This window comes from Melanotaenia boesemani, chromosome 7, assembly GCF_017639745.1.
Source record: "Melanotaenia boesemani isolate fMelBoe1 chromosome 7, fMelBoe1.pri, whole genome shotgun sequence".
NCBI lineage: Eukaryota > Metazoa > Chordata > Actinopteri > Atheriniformes > Melanotaeniidae > Melanotaenia > Melanotaenia boesemani.
The window spans coordinates 30,389,241-30,411,905 of NC_055688.1; the positions used below are offsets into that span (position 1 = coordinate 30,389,241).

A 22,665-nucleotide genomic window follows, 5' to 3' on the forward strand; every position below is an offset into this window, starting at 1 on the left:
TTAAATATTTTCTTCAGTCACTCGTGTGTTCTCCAATTCCTATGTCAGAACATCATTTACTGACATTTAGAAGTGCCTTCTTCCCTGGGTAAACAGCCACGAGTGTAGCTAGATCAGTAAGTCCAGTCAGGGCCGGGTGGCATGCTCATTCACCAGGGGAAACCACTCAAGCATCGGCGGAAATACAGTCCACGCTGGGGAGTAGACCCCGAAGGTAAGTCCTGAGGGTCTCTGTGTCAGATGTGGCATTAGATCATGACATAGGTGGACTAAGCTAATGCTTGTGTACCACTTCTAGTGACACATTTAAATGGACTGCACAAACGACATCCTAGATTTGGCTAATAAGTTCTGCCACAGATAAATGTCATCACTAAAATTTGTATGTTAATGTTGCTGTTAATGAATGAACATTTGGATGTGCATATTGTTTGACGTGCATCTGTGTGCAGTGGTCTTAAAATTACATTACAGCAGCATTTCAGAAATAAACTACAAAATCTTTCTCATCAAGAAAAGCTACCACAGTTATCCTAATGCAGGGATCTTCAACTCCAGTCCTTGAGAGCTGCTATCTGGCAGGTTTTTGATAATTCCCTGCTGTAAAACACCTGATTCAAATCAGTGGGTCATTAATAGACTTGTGCAAAACATTTCATTTAGAGTGAGGTGTGTTGTAAAAGCTGCAGGACAGTAGTTCTAGTAGTAGTAGGACTGGAGTTGGCGATTCCTGCCCTAATGCCTGCTCAGTTTAGCTTTAGCCTCTTAAACCAAAATGTTCTGCCTCCATAATCTGTCATTTGAGCGGAACATAACTTCTTAAAACTTGTTCTAAAATTCATAGTTAATGTCTTAATTCTCATGCATAAAGTAGGAATGCTGCTAAACTTGTTTGCATTATTGAGGAAATGGTAGGATAAATGGATGTTGCTGCTAAAGTTAGCAGCCACTTTTGTTTAACTGATATGAAAAAAATTAAGCAGATGATACACGCAGTTTCATTTTCATCCAGGGCAAGTGTTGGGCTCACTGGATTCTACTGTGTTTTGAAGGATAAAGGAGCAAGACTTATTTAATATACACAAATATCTGGACCCACATCTGGGCTCACATCCACCAAGACCCACAGTTGAAAAAAGTTGAGTTAAAACTTGAGATTCTAGCTGCTGACAAATACATATTGCGTCACTTTCCCAAACTCCCACTGAATTCTGAATTAATTCTCATTTCATCTCTGAAGACCTATGCCTACTCTTGGTTTTTAGTTTTTGTTTTTAATCATATAGAAAGCTGTAGCTCAGCAGTCGTACGTTATTCTAAAGAAGCCTCGGTTTAAAGCGCTGGTTCTCCTTGCTAAACACATCAGTGCCAAAGTTACTGCACACGCTGCAGCATTTAGAGTAATTCTCACATTTTTAAGTAGTATACACGTGTATGTTTAGCTTACAATACGTGACATTTTATGTTTATTTTATAAAATGTTTAGTATGAAGACTCACATTTGTCATATAAGGGAGAGAACACGGTAATTATAAGCTGTAAACTATTTCAGCAAAGGATGTGGCAATTTTATGTTTAAATTGATATTTAGCCCAATTTTTAAAATCTGATTTCATATCTGAATTTGCAAATTTTTTTTCAGTAAAAATATTTATTGCTATTGATTAACACTGATTTGCAAAATTCTGAAAAATTTTCAAGTAACAATAACAAAAAGTAACAATACCATATATATATTTTTTTTTTTCATGTTATGAACTTAAAAGGATTCTGATTGGTTCCCTTTTACACTGATCAAATCATTTTAATTTTAGTGTCAGGTTTGATGACAAGAATCTCAGTTAAATCATTATTCAGTATGTAAAGATTCACAGAGAAAATACACAAAGGGAAAAATGAAGAGCATACCAAGGTTTCGCTTATCACTGCATCAGTTAAACTTGTGTTTTCGTAGATGAAACTTAAATTTTGCCACCAGATCAGTCACCCCATCACCACCCAAACTGGCTGGTAGAAATTCCAGGTTTGACAGTTGTTCATTGTATAACTCAATAGCACCTTTTACTGGAGAGACTCAGTAGGCAAAAAAGTTTTCTCCATCACCTGGTCAATTTTAAGATGTTGAGTTTTTTTTCTTCCTTAACATGCCTTTTTTTAGACTAGTGTAAAGAACATGTCAAAAATAAACATTTTAGATGTTTAGTTCATGAAACTTCGTCTGCATGCGCACCCAAATCTCTTCAAAATTCGTCTAAAGTTTGTCCTTTTGCACGAAGCACGGGGGTTAGTTTATCTGCACCCTGTCATATTTGGTATTGTTTGAATGGTGGGCTCTCATCCAAACTTGACATTTCTCCCGGTATTAGGAATTAAAAATTATTGTGAAAGGGATGGTTTTATGAGTGTGAACTCTCATTGGCTATCTCAGTTTTGGACAATATCATTGGTTCTTATTGGTCATGTGACACAGTCCCTTGATTTCCTGTTTGGGTTTTTGTAGGACTTAAAGTATAAAATCTTAGAGAAGACGACAGTAATGTTCATCTGTAAGAGATGACAGGACGACAAAAATGTAGAGATCAGCTGATAAAATGTCTGTCACTTAAAATAGCGTAATGACAGCTGATCAACGCGCAGCACTGCGGCAACTCACAGCTCATGCTGCACATTTGAATGAAATGATCAGCCACTTAATTTGCCTCAGATGAGCAGGAAAAGAAAGAAAAGGGACAAACTTTTGGAATTCTTGCAATTCACCTAAAACCTACCAGAAACACAATAGCACAGTATGAGGAAATAAATCTCTCCATCTTGGCAGCTTTAATGTGTTATAGATGTTCTCCAGAGATGTTTGTGTGAATTTAGTTGGATCTGATGTCTGCAAATAGTGTTTTATAACAAATCTGTGTTGAATTTTGTAATCCAAGTATCTAAAGTTAAATTTCTCAGGAAGTCTGCCAGTAGCAGATGTATGAACTGCTTTACTGGGTTTGTTTCCAGATGAAGCTCCTACACATGCTGTGTTGTCCATTTGTCAGCTTTGATGTGTTATAAATGCTCTACTTTGTTGTTTTTAATAATTTGATTGGATATAATGTCTGTAAAAGTGTTTTAGAACAAAAATATCCAGTTATGTTCCTGTTTGTATTCTTAGTTTTTACACAGGTTTTTTTTTTAAAAATCTTTCACAGCCTGATTAATTGAACATTTCATCCCAAAACTTGGTGAAAATAGGGTTTGTTTGTTTTTATCTTTAAGTTGTGAATTGTTAAAAAATAGAGATCCAAAATCCCCTCCTTTAAACAAAACGAACAAAATTCAAAAAGAACTTGGAGTCAGGCTTATTTCAGTGTTTTTCTTAGAAACGTATGCACAGTAGTGCATTTTTGGCTAAAAGTTCATGTATTTAAACATAAAATTTTAGAAAACTTGCAATACAGAAAAAAAAAGATAGTCCTAATGTGAGGAATAAACCAGGAAAGATTTAAGGTGAAAGCTGTTATATATTTAAACTGTAGTGTCTCACCTTTAGCACTGAAATATCCCGAAGTTTACATTTTTCAGTGCTCTTCATTTTTAGAAAAAAAAAAATTGGTTTTCTCATATGTTAACTTATTTTTCAACTTGACCCAGTATGATACACAGCAGAAAGTACACAGCATCAAAGAATGCGTCATTTTCCAGTCAAAGCGTTCCTGTAGAGCAGGCATGTCAAACTGGTCCAGCAAAGGGCCGTGTGGCTGCAGGTTTTTGTTCCAACCAAGCAGCAGCACACCAGATTTGACTGATTCAATCAACTGATCTCAGTCTTCAGACAGCTGATTGGTCAAACTGTGTGCTCTTGGCTGGCTGGAACAAAAACCTGCAGCCACACGGCCCTTTGCTGGACCAGTTTGACATGCCTGCTGTAGAGCAAGCCAAGCAACACTGAGTCGGCTGAGGAAATCTCAGCAGCTCCTGCCTTCACTGCCGGCTGACTGAATGTGATTGACAGATCTTTACAAATTAGCTTCTCATAGGTATTGAGTGCTACGTCATGTTGCTTGGGATGGAGCTTTATCCAAACGCAACACTTATGAATGAACTAAGTCGGAATGCCAGAGAAAAGTATTTTTAGTTCTTTATCAGGGAAAAGTGAATATGTGGTAAGTGCAGCATGTCTTCTATTCAGAAGCAGGAACAGCAAAGATCCACCAATTTTAGGCTCTGTATGACATCAAGAGCTGCATCAAGTGTAGGCAGCCCAAAGGCAAATGGCCTATTAGTTCACACACATTCAAGAGCCACATTATGACTGACCTATATTCAGAGAATGACGGGGAAAAAAAGAAATGGATTCAATTTGACATGCACCAAGCTTCGAGGCGCTCAACGAAGCAGCGGGATGGTACTGACATTAGATGGCAGGTTAGCGCATGTTGCTTAGGGTAAACTGATGTTTGCTTTGAGAGGACTTTTTGTTTTAATTATGAGGTAAAGAGTGAAAATCTACTAAATCAGACAATAATATAACAAGTGAAATACTTCCAAGCATCAGTGATTTAATGGAATTGTAAAATGCCTGAATTTAATGAAACAGCCCTTCTCTTTATTTTTTTCTTTCTAGTTTTTAGGATGATTATCCTGTTCCAAAGCTCCTTTCTTTAAACATTTCGACACAATTTTTGTACGCTAATATTGGAAAATTTAAAGTTCAAATTCATGATGAATTTAAGTATTAAGTTATTCATGAATTAATAAAATTGTTTTTTTCTAGATAAGAACAATTATTTCTTACCAGATTTTTTAAAAGCCACATTTAATCAACTTTACAGTCTTTCTTTACCAAGAGTACAACTAATAAAAAAGAAAAGTAGATTTATAATTTTACCTTACTTTCTCTGTTTATGTATGGAGATGAGACTGCACTTTGGCTACAAACTTACTCTCATCTTTTCTAATCCTTTCTGCTCTCCACTCCTGGCAGCCAAAATAAATATTTACACTGTGGGATCTTAAGCTTTACCTTGTGTAGCTTTCTGTCTTTGCATTTTTTTTTTCTTAGCTTTTAGTTACTTTGATTTTTGGAGGAATACGGATCATTTTGAATGATGTTTAGTTCAGTTTACTTTATTGAAAATGCATAATGTTGGAATTACCAAAACATAATTAGCATCTATAGTCACGTCCTGCCATGTCAATTTAGAGCCTACATTAGATCCGTCATTCTACTCTTAGATGTGCATCAATTCCACTGTGTCTTTATGCTGAAATAGCTTCTTTCCTAGTGGCTTTCAGCAGGAGTTAGTCAAATCTGATGTGAAAGATCATGAAAGTGTAAATGCAGATCTCCCCATAAAGTGGTGGTTTTTCCTTATGTAATCACTCTCACCCTTCCTGGTGGATTTCTGAGTGGTCAGCGTGTGGTTTCTGATTGTGTTTGGATAATGATATAGGACATGTTTATATCAATATTTTAGTTCTTTACAAGTGCAGTTAGAAAAAGTGCTTCTCATCAGGAAAAAAAAGTCTGGAATTTAAGGGTTTCTTAAGACCTGAGAAGACTGAGGGAGCAGTGGGTTTTTCATAATCTGATTGTCTCAGCTGTTCTTTCTACCATAGAGACCCTCTCAAATGCCATTATTTATGTGGATATTTATTTTTCTAATTTCCAAAGCTTTGTCCCACATTTCTGTTTTTATAAAGTTTAGTTAGTAGTTTAGGTCATCCCCAATGCCCCTATAGTTGTTTAAGCCATGAGCAATCAGAATATCACACAAGTAATTCTCAGAAAAACAAAATGAGTTAAAATCAGTTTCATGACTATCAGTAGAAATATTTCTGTTTAGTTTTTTAAATGCAGCACTTTCATTTGGTTTTTTCCAACGGTATTTGTATGGTTGTGATTGGTTTTAAGGCCGTACACAGCATCTTTACAATTAACTTTGGGTATTGAGATTTAAACCAGGGTTTATTTCAAATGTATGTCACAGTCTCTCATGCCCAGTTTTACTTTCTGAACATCATAGGATAGTAAATACTAAGGAAAATATTGACTACTAATTAAAATATTTATAGTTTCTGTGATGGTGCAGTCATGATTTGGTTTTTGCCTTTGAACCCGATCATGCTTTAGCATAATCTGTGTCCATTGGATCCTCCCATTTTGGCACAGTTTTTCATATCTCAGGCGTTCTGCTGCAGCATTGTTGCCAGCATCACCAACAAATGGGAATCTTTAAACTCCCTGACCTAAATTTATGTGAGTAGATGCAAAACTTTACTCTAGATGATGCAAGAATATTTAAAAATAATTATAGTGGAGCTTGATTTGTTGGTCAGTACCTGAAAATATACTTTCTAACCATAAATGTTGGCAGGTGCAAGCGAGACCTGCTGAGCTCAGCTCTCCAGTTCACATTCTGCTGCTCAGTTTTTTAAGTGTCAAGAACGTTTGCCTCCTGGTGTGATGGCAGCCTGGTGATTTAGTCACTGAGAATAACCATATCTTTCAGTTAACAGTTACAACTCACATTTGCACTTTGTGAAACTTGCTACTACTTTTTTTTTGCAAAAGTCTTATTCGTTCATTCTATGGCTCAGTTTGTTTCTCTCCCATTCTTCTGGTTCCTCCTCTGTGCCATCATATTGTATCATTTCAGCAGCTTTATGAATTAATCCTCAGCTGTGAGCTGCTATTCCACAGGGATTAGCTGTATTTCAGAGCAGCTCAGTTTCTGGTCAACAAGAATCAGTAAACCAGGCTATCATCATAAAGTTTAGTTTAATTTCACTACTCACAAAAAGTTGGTAATATTCAACTTTCAGGTGGAATATACAGAAAATGTAAGAAGTTGATGGGACACTGATATAATATCAGGAATGTAGGACGTTTAAGTAGAATCATTTAATTGTAGTTCCTTCATTTCAGACAATTTATTAAACCAAAAACCAAAAACTATGGTGGGTAAACCACAACATCAAAATGTCACCGTCTCAATACCTTGTCATATGTTAGGTGCTGTCTTGGTCTGATGATGTCTAAATGTGAACAGCATGATGAAGAAACATGTTTAGACACAAGCTGTAATGAAATCAAAACATTTAGTCGTTTAGACACTTGAGTATTTTTTTGTGTGGTGAACCACCTCGTCAGAGAGCAGCATGCTGTGCTTTTAGTACTTAAACATTGAACAGTTGTACACTTGCATTTAGATTTTTAGATAAAGTCTAATTACATTCACCTGCAAAGTTTTGGGTTCATTCTGACATTTAACAAGCTAAATATCTCTAACTTCTTATGAGTAGTGTATTTATATTTTCATTGCTTTTACCTCCAAATATAAATATATGCATCAGACACTGTCTTGCTCAAATACAAATGTGTTCTCTGCTCAGGTGGCCAACCTGGCATGCTCCATTTCCAACAACGAGGAGGGAGTAAAGCTGGTCCGCATGGCAGCTTCTCAACTGGAAACTCTATGCCCCCAGGTACTGTTTTTTTTCTTTTTTGTACTTCACTGTGATGATTGTGCACATCTTTCAGAACCTGTACGATTGTCCAGCATTGTTTGTTTTACTGTTCTGCTTCTTATTCAAATAAACGCCACAGCTATTATACCTTAACTGAATTATCAAGTGAAGATCAGAATAAGATTAAGCATTTAGCATGCCTGCTTTACTAAGGCAAGGCAAATTTATTTGTATAGCACATTTCATGTACAAGACGATTCAAAGTGCTAAAAGAACCAGATGTAGATTTTGACTTTTAAATAAAAACTATTGAAATGCAGCAGAGAACAGGTGGGTTTTCAACCTTGATTTAAATAAACTGAGCTGATCTGAGGCTTTCTGGGAGTTTGTTCCAGACATGTGGAGCATAGAAGCTGAATGTCTGGTTCTGACTCTGGGAACTGATGAGAAACTGGATCCAGATGACCTGAGGGTTCTGGCAGGTTCATACTGGCTCATAAGGTTACTGATGTATTTTGGTCCTAAACCATTCAGAGCTTTATAGACCAGCAGCAGAACTTTACTTTACTAAATCCGCACTTGCAATTTTTACATTTAAAATGCACAATGTTTAGAACACATTCACAAATTTGATATTAATTTCCCAATTTAGTACACCATTTTAGTGTCACTGCACCCAGTGCTCCTCATTATTCTGACCTTTAAAATCTGCACACAAATGTTTCCCTAGAACATGCATCTCATGGTTTTGTCTCATTCTGTCCTTCAAAATCCTCATCACTCTTAAGGGATGAATCGGCGTCCTGATATTATTTGAACACGGAGGTGGGGGCGTTGTGCAATCAGCCTATGCTAATGTTGTGGCTGAGGGCTGTTCTGTAATTGAGCTTTAATGGTTGTAATTTGGTGATTACAGGTGATTAATGCAGCACTGGCCCTCGCTGCCAAGCCCAACAGTAAGGTGGCCCAGGACAATATGGATTTGTTCAAGGATCAGTGGGAGAAGCAGGTCCGCGTCCTGACTGATGCTGTTGATGACATAACATCAATTGATGACTTCCTTTGTGTGTCCGGTAAGTAGTGTTAATTTGCATGTCCTATCAATACAAAGTGAAACTAATGCTTCATGCTACTGGAATGATCTGCTTTTAATGTCAAAACCGGTTTACATGGATTATTTACATAGATTACATAGATTATTTCAGAACACATAGATTATTACATAGATTATGCTGGCTCGAAGGACTGTAAAATAGCTTCACAAGATCTGTGGGATTCATATTTTCTGACAAGAATCATACAGTTGGCAAATGAATTATTCAGCTCCCATTGCACAGAATTCCCCATGCAATGAAGATTGAATCATTTTGCAGCAGATTATATGTACCAAAGATGACTGGGCTCTACAGAAAAAGCATAGAAGCGTCAGTAGAACTACGTCTGAAATTGACAACCTGTCATGTGTCAAAGCACACAAATGGTTAGGCAGGTGTGCCCTTAAAGAGTTGTCATTAAGCATTGAGTAGAGTGACTTCACTCACCTCCAGCCAAGGACAGACAGTAATTTACAGACTGGACATTTACATTTTACAGCCCCCCTCTCCCATTAACAAGCACAGAATTTGTCCTGTCCTCTGGACTGAACTTCCCAGTGGCCGCTTTGAAATTCAGATATTGAAATTGATAATATTGCAATGTTTTTTTCTTGTTTATAAAGATAAACATGCACCATCCTTGATTTAGGTGTGTGATTAGTGGAGGGGGTAAATCAAAGTGGTGTTATACCATCTTACCAACACAGTAGACAAGTTAAAAAGTAAAAACTACTAATTCTACCTTATTTTCTGTCTGCAGAGAACCACATCCTAGAGGATGTGAATAAGTGTGTCATCGCGCTACAAGAGAAGGATGTTGATGGCTTGGATCGTACAGCTGGAGCAATCCGAGGCCGGGCTGCCAGAGTTGTCCATGTGGTCACTTCTGAAATGGACAATTACGAACCTGGTGTCTACACTGAGAAGGTTTTGGAGGCCACTAGGCTCCTCACTGACATAGGTATGACAGAAACGTAACTGACTGAAGAACAGTTATTCCTAATGATTTCACTGGATTCACTCAAACTAAATTTTATTTTTAAAAGGGGACAGTACATATTAATAAACAGCAAACATAAATACGCAGGATTATATCAAAGCTAATTTCCATCTTTAGGCTGTTGGCAGGTCAACACAATACAACAATAAAATTAAAATTCACAATAATCATTAAAGAATCAAGAATCATTAAAAATAAATATAGGGAAAAAAACAAACCCCAGAACCACCATTTTATTAAGTTGTTAGACTTTGATGTGGCCACACACTTGTGCATAGAAGCCTTCAAAAGAGGGAATTCTAAGCTATTGCTCATTCTCTTTATTTTAAAAATCATGTCGCATAAAACTAGGATATGTTAGTATTACCCAGTGCGATGAGAATGGGGTCAAATATCTCTTTCAGTGCAGCAGGGTTAAACATACCTGCAATGCAAGGGTTCACCTGTAACTCAGCCAGCCAATCAGAAATGTTCTGCTGGTTTTCTCTGTACAGTTTGGTTGGGTATTGAAAAAAGGTCAATAAATAAATGAAACATGAGCAGCGCATCACTAGAATACAGCATGAAATTACCTGTAACCATCTGCCTTGATTGGTGTAGCACTGCATTTATGTCAAATGCTTGACTGTCCTCTCCACAACCCCCCTGAAACCTGCCCCACCCCCGCCTATAGGAATATTATTGCCATTGGAAAAAAAACTAAATTTTTGACATGTAACAAGTACTTTGCAAAAAGCTAAATAATATTGAGTAAAGCTGAAGTGTTTTTCAGTGTTCCACATCGTGTGATTCATCCTCTGACTCAGCAGACATCGTCTGCACAGCAGCCTCTATTCACTTGTCAGATGGAATTGAATATCTTAACCCAAAATGCATCATAGAAGTAATTTTGTCCAAATAATGTGGTATATCATTAGCCATCCAGCATGTATGAGATGTGTTAGCCTCCATCACTAGCAAGCTAACATGACAGAACAATTTTTCGCTTGTCAGATTTGGAAATGGCTCAGCCTCTTGAGAGTGGGCCCATTAACAGTCAGGAAATGCAGGCTGATTGTTATCTGAGGATTACAGCTGAGGCTGGGAGCGGTGGTCAGTTTTTCTTTTGCCATTTTACATTAAGTGATGTGATTCAACTTAATTAAGTTTACTAAATGATTTTGAATTATATTAATCTATTGTTAAACACATTGGAAAGCTTTCTGCTCAGTACTGAATGCAATTTTTTTTTTACATTTTTATCGGCATCTATATTTTTCCCTCCACCTCTGTAGTGTATTAAGTAGCATTTTGTCACCATTTTTTAGTTTTTTTTTCTTTAATTCTGTTTGTTTTTTTTTAAGGCCACTTCCTACACTTAGTTTTTAAAGACATTTTCCTCCTATTTGACTTTTTCATATGTATGACTTTAAAAGAGATTTTTGAGGAAAGCAGTGACTGTAAAAATGTTATTTTGCCCAGATTTTCCCATTTCTTTTGAACATTTCCACACAGCAGCCTGCAAGCTGTCAACTGTTTGTACGCTATAAAACTGAATGTTTGACGCTGTTGCTCCCTCCCTCTCCATTTACATCTGGACATCCATGCCTCATGAGGAAGCAGCCATTTCTTACAAAAAAAAAAAAAAAAAGAAGTTGAAATATTACCAATCCAAATATGCGTAAAGGCCTCCAGAGCAATTATTAAGTTGTCATTCGGGCAAATACATGCCCACTGGGACAGCTTTATGAAGCTTTCTCTGGAAAAAACTCTCTATGCTAAATCAGATCTGTTCCTTGAAGCGTTTGTTCCCGTATTACACATGCAAACATTAAAGGCAGCAAGTCAAAAGTGCAAAAACCCATCCATCAGAGTCACTACACTTTTCTTATTATTAACTCTGTTGGTTATTCTCTGTTGCAGTTCAGAATTTTTGCAACAGAATAAAATTTGTCCTTATTTGTATTTTTGAGAGCATTAATAAAAATCTCAAAAATGAGCCCTTGTGCTGGCAGTCAATAAAGTCGAGTAGCTTTTCATACCTTGCAATCTCTGGAGAAATGTCACAGCTGTGAGGAAAAGAAAAAAACAAGGCCAAGGGAACTACGACTTCTCACCTCCCTGCAAATGTTTCCACAAATCTATTGTTGCTGTTGTGTTTGTGTGATGGAGGTGCTACAACATGTTATGTCTTTCAAATATTGATGCGGTGCAATGTTTACTCCGTTATGTCTGTAGTTATGTTCCCGTTCTGTATTTTTAAGCTGGATATTCATAATGTTTACCCACTCCCCCCCCCTCCCATTCTTCTTTCCATCCTTTATCTCTCTCTTTCTCAGTCATGCCACGGTTCACAGAGCAAGTGGAGTCCGCGGTGGAGGCCTTGAGTGCAAACCCCTCACTACCTGTGGAGGAGAACGAATTCATTGATGCGTCCCGTCTGGTGTATGATGGCATTCGCGACATACGCAAGGCTGTCCTCATGATCAGAGTAAGTTTCGCAGACTTCTCCTTTGTTTTCCCCGCAGCTCTGTATTGTAAGAATTTGCTTTTATGTGGTAAGTTTTCTTTTGAATCAAAATGAAGAGACCTAAAACCCCCTTGTGACCTAATAAGCTTTACAGATCCTGTGTAAAGTTTAGAAATAATTAACCATTAATAGACATTTTCTATTAAACAGTTGAACAGAAGTGACACAATCTATATCATGGTAGGAAACCTTAGATATTGCATCGTGATGCATGGTTAATGGTCTCTACACTACATGCTATTTTTAGTAGTAAGTGGGAAACTTTCACTGTAGAGTTGTAGAAGCCAGTGATTACCTTGTCTCAGGCAACGGCCGATGCAATCTAGTGTAACTACAGGCTTGGTTGTCTGTGGGTTAATAGCTTTTGCTTGAGTAGAACCATAACTGAGACAGATGGTAGTAGAGAGCCATTGAAGCACTATTTTATTGACTGACAAGAAGCTGACACCAAAACCCACTGTAGCTGTAAAGAGGGAAAGGGATGGTTGTAAAATCTTTAAATCTTTAACTGGTTTTACTACAAAAACTGCCAAATTTGATTTCTCATATACTGGAATAAATTACGTTCCATATGTAACACAATTAACATAATGTGCTGATTGGTTCTTTAATGCAATTTATTTTATTAACCACTTTCGTCTTTTAATTACATGTTTTGTGTTGACAGTTTTGCTCCAAAATTGAGGCTGTGCCTTTATTAATAATGCCGCTCACTCTGGCAAACACCCAAATGATACGCAGACCATAATGTATTTTGCATTTGCATTATAATAAGCAGCTGATTTAAGATGGGCTGTTTTAATTGCCCTTCTTTAGTTTTATTTCAAGCCTGAGAACTACGTTCAATTTCTATCTGCCTGCTCTGCTCTCGTCATCCAGATTAAGCTATTAACATTTGGGCCTTTGAGGTTGGCTGAACACTACATAGAGGATGAGTGTGTGTACACGTGCGTGTGTGTTAAAACTAACAGAGGATTAGTGAAAAACCTTGCTTACTCTGTCATTAGCAACCAGCTGGAGAAAGCGATGAGAAACATGTTAAACTCTATGCAACATCTTAAAAAAAAAGGAAAGTAAATAAATACATAACCAAAAGAAAAAGGACTGAATTCCTATGAATGAGCCAGGATTTTACAAGCAGGACTGAGGGGTGATCATCACAGCTTTAGCAGCGATTATTCAGCAGGAAATGGCTTAGTTTTTCATCCTTGCTGTTATCGTATTTCCAGCAGCATCTACACAGCAGTGTCCTCGGCTCACTCTCAACTTTGCTATGTAACAAGGTTAGAAGTGCATTAAAAATATTTGTTTTATAAAGAGGAAATCTTTGCAGGCTGGGCAGTCGTTCAGGGGTGTAGTTTACTTGTGAAAAGACATTTTAGTGCTGTCAAATGAAAAGGAAATAATTGCAATCAGCTAGGTTAAGGTGGCTGTGAAACAACTTGTCTAGGGGGCATATCCACTTACATGCACAAACACGCACACCATCTTTCTATAAACCCCCACATGGATGCACAACACCACCTAGTTTTAAATCAAAACAGACAAGTGTGTGATCAGGGCTCGTGAAGATGGGCATGTCTTTAACCTCTAAGTGTGCACAGACAGTCTATGCTGGGCCTCCCTTGGATATTTGACAAGTGGACAGAGCCCTCTTCCCACCTACAGCGACATCAGAGAGTATGCCTCACAGCCATGAAACTGACTCCAAGTCAGGGAGCTGCTGACAGTTGGATACAGAGGGCAGCTGTCATTACCTTATGATTTGTGCAGTGCATCAGAGCCCAGGGTGATTTTGCTGCCTCCGTCCTAAAACAAACAAAAAGACTAAAAACTAAAAAAAAGATCCCACTGAAGCCATCAGTAGAACTTTAGAAAAAGAGTAACACTGGGTAATATTTTTTTATATTTACCAGAGCGCACAATAATACTATGTTGGCCTAATTTCTGGCTTTGTCATAATACTACTATTTCACTTCTCTGTCTTTTAATAATTGCTCTTCACATGCCATCTGGTCATAAATGCCTCATAGGTAACTGACACGGATAAACAGAGCATTTCTCCTTCAGATGCACAGTGATGATGCAAACCTTAATTAAATGTAATGAGTAGATTTTACCATGGCATAAAAATATTTCATTTTTTACAAACTGACACAATTTACCAAGGTCTTCTGTGACATGCTTTAGTAAGCTTTAGTTTCTCCGTTTTTTCTTCCACCAATTTACACCTTTTTTTAAGGGGATTATTTTGGAATAGATGTGGAGTAACCCATGACTTCACTCTGCCCCTTTCTTCCCCAGGATCTGCCTCTTCAGAGATCTGTAGTTCTAAATAACTCTTGGAGCACCTTATTACAGCTGGAGAAATGAGCTTCCACTTCTGAGGCAAATCCTGTATCATCTAAAGTGGAAGTTAAGCAGAGATACAGAGGAAGGAGGCTGGTTCACTTCATAGAGGGACATAACTTCACCATGCAAATTAACGCCTTACTAAATGTCACATTGTCAGATGTATGAGGTCTAAAATAAAAAGCCAAAGATGTGTTTTATGAATTTTGGAATTGGTAGTCACTTCGGACACCTAAATATTTGCTCATAAGCACAGAAGTCCCCTTTAAAATTACTGTAACAGCATCAATTTCAGTGTGCCTTTTATTATTACTATCAAACAGCAGGTTATTATTGCCATGCTGTCATAGCGTCCCACTGGATACCCACCATGAACTGTCATTTCTGAGCATAACCCCCTCATTTTCAGGTTATCTGTTGCACAGGCCAGCAGGTGATATGTTTGCCCCGCTGAACAGTATTGTCTGGGTTGAAAGACATGTCTGTGAGTCAGTACAGCTTTGTGTCTGAAGCCAAACCCATTTCCCTTGAGAACAAGAGCATCTCAACATTTCATAAAGCAGTATGAAGTTGTTCAGAGACCCTCAGATATTTTTAGATGCAAGGGCTCCAAATACATTACAGTAGGGAGGAATTGAGACAGTTGGATAAGCACAAGTAGAGGCACAAGCGTGATAATGCACCTTTATCATTCCACATCATTTTCCCTGTGCCTATATCTCCATCTAATTCATTTTCATGCCAGTCAGTGCTATATTTTTTTGAGATTAAATTTTCTTTAAATATTATTTATGGACAAAAGAGCCCATGGATTATTTTGTATTTAAGGAGAGAGGTAAGAGATCAGAGACGAAGGATCCAAATTCCAGAAGAGCACAATTCATGCCTCTTCTGCCACTTCTCAGATAGCAGCGACAGATGGGCCTCTGAAGTGTTTTGCTCCCAATATGTTTCATACTAGCACGTACCTTCCTTTCCCCTCTCAAAATGCACAGGCAGCACATTACATTTGATTTACAAATTCATTTGGAGTTTTCAGTTTCTGTACCAAGCTGCGGGGAAGGAGACATTTATCTGATGCTGCCCAGGCTGGCAGCACTGAGGCATTTCTCACAGATAGTAAGCGGGTTTATTATTCAATGGTGCTCACAATGCTGTATTATAGCAAATTTTTTGGTTTTATGTTCTCCACTTAATTACAAGGTGCTTTTTCTAACCTTATTCAGCTTTATAAACTATTTCTTTTTCCCATGGGTTTTTGATCTCTATTATTCTGTTTGGCTTATTACAGACCCCTGAAGAATTGGATGACTCCGACTTTGAGACTGATGACAACGATGCACGCAGCAGGACAAGCGTCCAGACGGAGGACGACCAGCTTATTGCCGGCCAGAGTGCACGTGTAAGTTGTACATGTTCATTCTGACTTGAGTCCAAACTTGTATGTCAAAGGTCCTTTTTTTTTTTTTTGCATGAAAAATTGTGAGAAACATGATTTAAAAAAACAAAACATGCACATTGAACTGCAAGATTTTATATATCCAAGCAGGAATTTGGCTTTGCCATGCTCCCTCAAAACAGAGGTGCATTTGTGGGTGGTTGAATTTTGACTTTGCTTTGAGTTGAATAGTCCATCAAACATGAGTAAATTTATGTGGCAAAAAACAGTTTGTTTAGCCATTTTGTTACAATTTGTAAAAACTCAGTTTGAGGTGCTTTGCAGCTTTGTTCACAAGTTGATGCCATCTGAGCCACTGTTCTTTCAAACACTCCACCCCCATACTTACTGTCGATTGTTTATGCACAGTTGGCTTGGCACCATAACGGCTAGTGTGACCCAAGTTTTTGTGCCTTTCTTGCACACAACTGAATCTTATTTGTTTTGCTATTGCTACCCATAACTCAAAGGGTTAATATTGTTTGAAATACAGTTCAGTCTTCCAATAAACAAGTGAATTTTTATATGGTTTGTCGGATAATCAGGTAAGCTTTAAGCTTCTAAGCAACCTGTGAAGACTCTTGCATTTCTTATCCTGTTACTAGAGGATGTGAGAGAGATTGGATTACTGCTCTGAGTGTCCTTTTGTCTTGAGTAATTATGCCACACAAAAGTCAACTAGGTACGCCTGTGTTGCCATTGTGTAGGCAGTTGCTCTGCAATTAACTTTAGTTCATTTTACTTACTTCAAACATAATTGTAAATTTAGACACTAAGTGCATTAATAATTTAAAGAATGCACAGTAATAACTTAATCTCAGGAATCCCTCATGGCAGAATGATCCATCAGTATATTTCTAAGCGATTTGTTTGGTTCAACAAAGATTATCTGAATGTTTTTGTTTTTAGGGACTTTATTCATCTTTGCACAGCCTAAACAGCTTTATTCAAGCTTAGATGACTCCAGAGAGACAGTCTTATTTACCAGTAATGGAATGAAGACTTTGACAATGATATTTGATTTCCTCCTCTTAAGCGTCTGCCTACCCTGACCCGACACTCATTCGCTGCTTGTCTGATTGCCTTTTTGAAAGCTGCCCGTTAACTGTCCAGTTAAAGAGGATGTAAAGAAAGGGTGTGAAACACAATATTAGCACGACAAGAAACCCGAATAAACAGATGCCTTTATAATCATCTTCAGAACTAACAAGGTTATCCAGTATACAATATTCATTCATACAAAACTGCAAGTATATTTCTTTTTCTTTCAGTTTTTAGACTTATTCTAGCATGATTTTTGTATATTTCGATGACTTTAATAAAACATGTATAATACAAGTCGCATTAGTGTAGTACACCATTACACATCAGTACCCTCTGATGTGATGTCAAATGACATCTTGTTCTGCCCTGCCAAGAAAACGTTTGTGCATTGCAACGGTATGTCAAAGTCTAGTTTGCTAACCCCTACTCTTTCCATAATTCTCTTGCAGGCTATCATGGCCCAGTTGCCCCAGGAACAGAAGGCAAAGATTGCAGAGCAGGTGGCTAGCTTCCAGGAAGAGAAGAGCAAGCTGGATGCAGAGGTGTCCAAGTGGGATGACAGCGGCAATGACATCATTGTGTTGGCTAAGCAGATGTGCATGATCATGATGGAAATGACAGACTTCACCAGGTGAGTGGACTAAAGGCTTGGCTCACTTTTCTTTCTTTGTATTTCATAATCATCTGTTTTTTTTTCTTTTCTGAGTTCACAAGGCGACATAATAAATGAACTGTCATGTTGCTGCACATTGTAAATAATCCTTGATGATTGGTGTCAGAATTTTCCTGTGTTTGACTTTGAGTCTCAGCAGTGCTTTATTTTTATCACATAACAGTCCTCATTTATTCAATATGAATAAGCAGGTGTTTACAAACTTCTGACTATTACTGTAAATATATTATCCTGCAGTTTCCTCACATTAGTATTCCAGAAGTTTTTCCACTTAGACCAAAACATCTCTGAGAAAATGTGTTAGACAGAATGCACAGACTCAAGTTAAGTCCATGTCAAATACAATCACCCAGTAAGCCTACACTTGTTTCCTAACATTCACCCATATTTGCACAATTCTTTACGTGGACTTTAGCTCTACTGCTCATGCATTCGAGCTCTTCATTTTACTTAAGCAGCAGGGTAGCTAGGATTTCCTCTTTATTATTTTCCATCCTCCTGTAATCTTAATTTGCAGAACTGTAAGCAGAGCATCAAATCTTCTTCTCCCCTGGTGTATGGATAAGCTGTGTGTGCATTGGGAAAATTTAAATGGACAGTCTCCCTCAGCAGAGCTGCTATGGGCCGCGTTAACAGTGGATTGTCGAAGTAGTAAAGATGGTAGAGCTTGCTTAAACTAATTGAATATTTATTAATTGGATAGGGACTTGGGATATCAGTTTTAGAGTCTAATCCAGTTCATACTTTGTTTAGAGTGCTCTGCAGGCAGCAACTGCAAGATGTTTTCAGTCTGTGGATGTCACCAAAGAATGGATTTCCTCCTCTGTTATGCTTTACTTGGATTTTATAGCATCCTTTTGTTGAAATACAGCTTGATCTAGTTGAGATGAGGCGTTGTAGTCATTGCAAAGTAATCTTCTTTTTAATAAAAATCTTAGATTATTTTTGCAGTATGTTTTGGGTCATTGTCCCTTTTTATTAGGAAGAGCAGTCCAATCAGTATTGTTGCATTAACTGAATCTGAGCAAGCAGTATAACACTGTGCACCTCAGCATTCATCCAGCTGCTTCTATCACATCAGTAATAAACACTAGGGACCCATTGCCATTAAGGTTCATGCATGCACTTATTTTAATAATGTTGGTTTGGATTATGAGTCATTCCAAACTTTCTGCTTACGACTTTTCATCCCCTTTATTTTTAGATTTTGAATTGCTCACAGAATTAGATTTTTGTGTAGCCAACTCAAAGAACGCTCAAATATATGTGGTGTGCAATTTCATTGTTAAATGTTTGCGGTCTGTAAAGTGATTGAATTGACAGAAAAGTGTGACGAACTGTCGCCCATGCTTAATATGTAAACAGTGGGAACTTATTAATCAGGCAGTTTACTCAACATGTATACACCCTGCAAATGAGATGCTGTTTCCATCTCTACATTACTGTCAAACTTGCATGTTTTATACAAAGAGACATTTGGACTGTCAGCCTGTATGGTCGACTGTTTTTATGACTGTGCTTTTTCATTTTTTTTAAAACCAGTGAGTCTGGACATTTTGTTGACTTATCATGAGTCACATCCGTGATGACACAACACTCGTTATCCTCGTCTTCTGAGTGGGTCAAACGTCCTGCTTTAAGATGTAAAATAGTGGGAAGCTGTTGTGATCTGACTGAGGCTGCACAGAGACCACTGGTTTATATTTGCTTCTTAATCATCTGAAGGATTGGGGGGATGCTACAGTTCACTGAATAATAGATGGACAGATGGTTGGATGGATAAATGGATGAGGTTATCGACTGCAGTGACATCTTTAAATTACAGAAAGGCTGCCTCAGTTTTAAACTAAAGTCGAGCATATGGACTTGAGATGAAGTCTTTTTATTTTTTATACAGTTTACGTTTTGTACAGTTACTACCATCACAAGCCAGTTTTTGCTTCTTATCAAATAGATGTTTTGTAGAAGTAGTTTAAAATCATTGTTTCTAATCAAAGACAAAGCAAGACAGGCAGAAAACATGTGAGCTTAATTAATATAGTTTAGAGAATCACAACAGACGTCTTCATAACTTTGAAAGTCTAAACATGTCCAAACTACTAAACATCTTGGTAAAGTTGGACAGAAAGGTCATTTGTAGAAATATTCTCCTCTTTTAGATTACAGTTGAACCTGTAGCCAGCTGTGTGATTATCAGGGTTTTTGTGCAGTTACTTTATTTGTTCTCAGAATGGTGTCAGTTATAAAATGCACGATAATAGAGGAAAAATTTATTTTTATTCTGGGGTGGAAGTGTGAAACTATTTTTGCTAGTAATGCATTTAGAGATTTATTAGCAAAGCTTTTATTAGCACCAACATGACCAGTAATAAACACTTATTACAAATCCTTATAAGCACGTTATATTCTGTAAATTTGATTGTGCTTTGAAGTTGTAGGAGTTGTAATTTCCTTTGTGTTTGCTTTCTGTTCCCCAGAGTTCCAACTGGATTCTGTGTATGTTGTGTGTATTTGTGTGTTCCAGAGGAAACAGACCAGCGTTTTTCTGCCAGCATATATACTGTATCTATACAATATATAGTATCTTGACTTTCATATGTGGCAATGGAACACAGAAGGTCAAGAGCCGGCTAATTCAACCTGCACCCAAATTATTGCCCCTCAACCTTGAGTTGGCATAAAGCTCAGCCAAGGTTAATGCTGTATTAGGTAATTGATCTTAACTTGTCCTGACAAATCTGCAGTGTGAGAGTGAGACTCTTGTTGACTCCTGCATTGCTTATGGCTATATGGCAGCTCTCATAAATAAGACATGTGTAGCTTGGATACATACAACATATTTGGGAGCCACCTGCCACAATTCTAGAGAGTACTTGGCTTGCACACATCAGGAGGCCTGCAGCTGTTGAAGAACTTAATAATTACCAAATCCTCTCTGAAAAACCGTTGTCAGTTCTGTTGTCTCCTCTTTGTGGTCTGTATGATGTTCCAGCTGTTTCTTGGACACATCGGCACAATTGGAGAGGATAATTTTAAAATTTCCCCAGGTTTATTAAAAAAAATTAAATAGTTTTGCTCTATTTTATCTGTGTGTAACCATGACATTATTCTATCAGCTGCCTTTGTGCTTGTTGCTTTCCTTTCCTCGCTAGAAACCATCACAATACCTTTAGCTCCGTCTCCAGGGGTTGACTTGTCCCAGGAGAACTTCCAGTATGTGCTATGATGCATGGCCTTTTCCACCAGGACCCTGGCTCGCTTTACATCAGAGTAGCAGAGGCAGAGCAGGAGACAGGAAGGGTTAGAGATGAAATGGGAAGGGAGGGAAGAGGAAGCAAGAGAACAGAACAGAACACAAAATTCCATCTGTTCTGGGTTGGATGGCTTATTTTTTTAGCCTGAAGAGAGCAGCTTTGAATCCAATTTATGCCTCTTGCCAACTGTGTCCCACAGTCCCTTGAGGGGGCCTGAAAAATGGCAAATGGCTGACAAGCTTTACAGTGGGTCAGGTCAAGGCTGGACTGACCTGTGTGGGGATGGGCTTTGGAGGGGTCAAGGATTGACTTGTAATATTGGGTCAATTGCTATAGAATTTACACTGAATTTGACCTGTTTTCTTTACTTTAAGCTGTGTGTTTTTTCTATTTTTCCTGCCATCTCATGTGGATCAAACCTGAACTAAAAGCGGATGGTCAAATGAGAATTTTTCTTTTTGTTCTTTTTATAAAAATATACGCAGGAAGATGACAGCATTTTAATCCTCGGAAGTACTTCAGAGTCAGTAGTGCCAGTTTGTGTTAAGATATCAAGATATTATATCTGTATTTGTTTTTTATTTTATTTATTTACTTTTTTTAAAATAGCAAAAACACCCTTTATCATAAGAGTGATTATGAGGCTACAAAGGAATCTGCAGGTACAGTGTTGTCCTTTAAAGACAAATTTCCACAGTGAAATCCTCGTCTTTGCATTCAAAGGATTAGAAAACAATCTCAGCGCAGACTAAACGATATTATGCCAGCGTGCATTAGTGTGTTATGTGTGGAATTGACTGTGCACCAGCATACAGTTTTATTTTCTCTGGTGTTTGCCTGAACTGTTCCCATGGTTCATCAAACACTCCTGCTTCTGACCGAAAAACAACCTTCCACAACAAACAGGAGCGCCATGACTGGGATTTTGCTTCTGCAAACAAAATGAGTCTGCAGTAGAGGAAAAGCTGTGACTGATCCCTTCATGTTTTCTCTCCAGGGGTAAAGGACCACTGAAGAATACATCTGATGTCATCAGTGCTGCCAAGAAAATTGCAGAAGCTGGATCAAGAATGGACAAGCTGGGCCGCACCATTGCTGACCAGGTTAGTCATAATGGGACTCTGTCCCCAAAGGAGTGATGTAAACTACTCCTCTGTGCCACCGACCCCCAATATAAAGTTGCAGTGGGATATATTCAACTACCCTCATATTGTAGTTGCTTATATAAACATGCAAGTCATACTGCTGGGGTCTAGCTTTTCACATACAATTATTAATTTACTCTATCACTATTAATATATACTAGGAAATAGGAGGCAAATGTTTCTTTTTGCACAAAGTTTGTAAAACTAACAAAACTACATTCACTTTTCATTTTCTGGTGTTTTATTTGCTCATCCAAGAAACTGGGAAAGCATATATTTTTTTACTTTTAGTTTTGTGACCCTTACTAGTTCTTATCCATTTTTTTCAGCATCATATACTCGGTCTTCCATCTCCCACTCCCCAGCTCCCAGTTTCATCATCTTCCCACATCTATAACTTACACTAGAGACTATGGTCCTTGACATAAGGAAACACACATTCAATTATCCATGGCCTCATATTTCACTTAAATACTTGCACTGTACCAGTCCTGTGGGAGACACTGTACATGATTTATCTTCCAACTTATTCATGTACCATCTCTTAGACACAGACTTATTGCTTCTGTGTCTGCAATATGTATACATGTTGTTATATCATTGAAAAGTTCAGCTGTGATGTTTGCAACAAGACATGATTGTCACATCAAGCCCGTCTCCTGTAAACATGTTGTTCACTCCTGTGGTTGAGATGTACCTGATCT

At 37.8% G+C, this 22,665-nt stretch overlaps 1 protein-coding gene across 3 annotated transcripts in view; it reads left to right on the top strand.

Moving 5' to 3' along the window:
- Positions 1 to 22,665, top strand: part of ctnna1 (catenin (cadherin-associated protein), alpha 1) — an 81,614-nt gene that overhangs the window by 46,997 nt on the left and 11,952 nt on the right. For all 3 annotated transcript variants that reach the window (XM_041989502.1, XM_041989501.1, XM_041989503.1), the window contains exons 10-16: positions 7,378 to 7,470; positions 8,369 to 8,525; positions 9,307 to 9,507; positions 11,865 to 12,016; positions 15,699 to 15,809; positions 17,339 to 17,520; positions 21,814 to 21,919. In XM_041989502.1, coding sequence (XP_041845436.1) covers positions 7,378 to 7,470; positions 8,369 to 8,525; positions 9,307 to 9,507; positions 11,865 to 12,016; positions 15,699 to 15,809; positions 17,339 to 17,520; positions 21,814 to 21,919 — 1,002 coding nt within the window. The remainder of the gene's footprint in view (positions 1 to 7,377; positions 7,471 to 8,368; positions 8,526 to 9,306; positions 9,508 to 11,864; positions 12,017 to 15,698; positions 15,810 to 17,338; positions 17,521 to 21,813; positions 21,920 to 22,665) is intronic.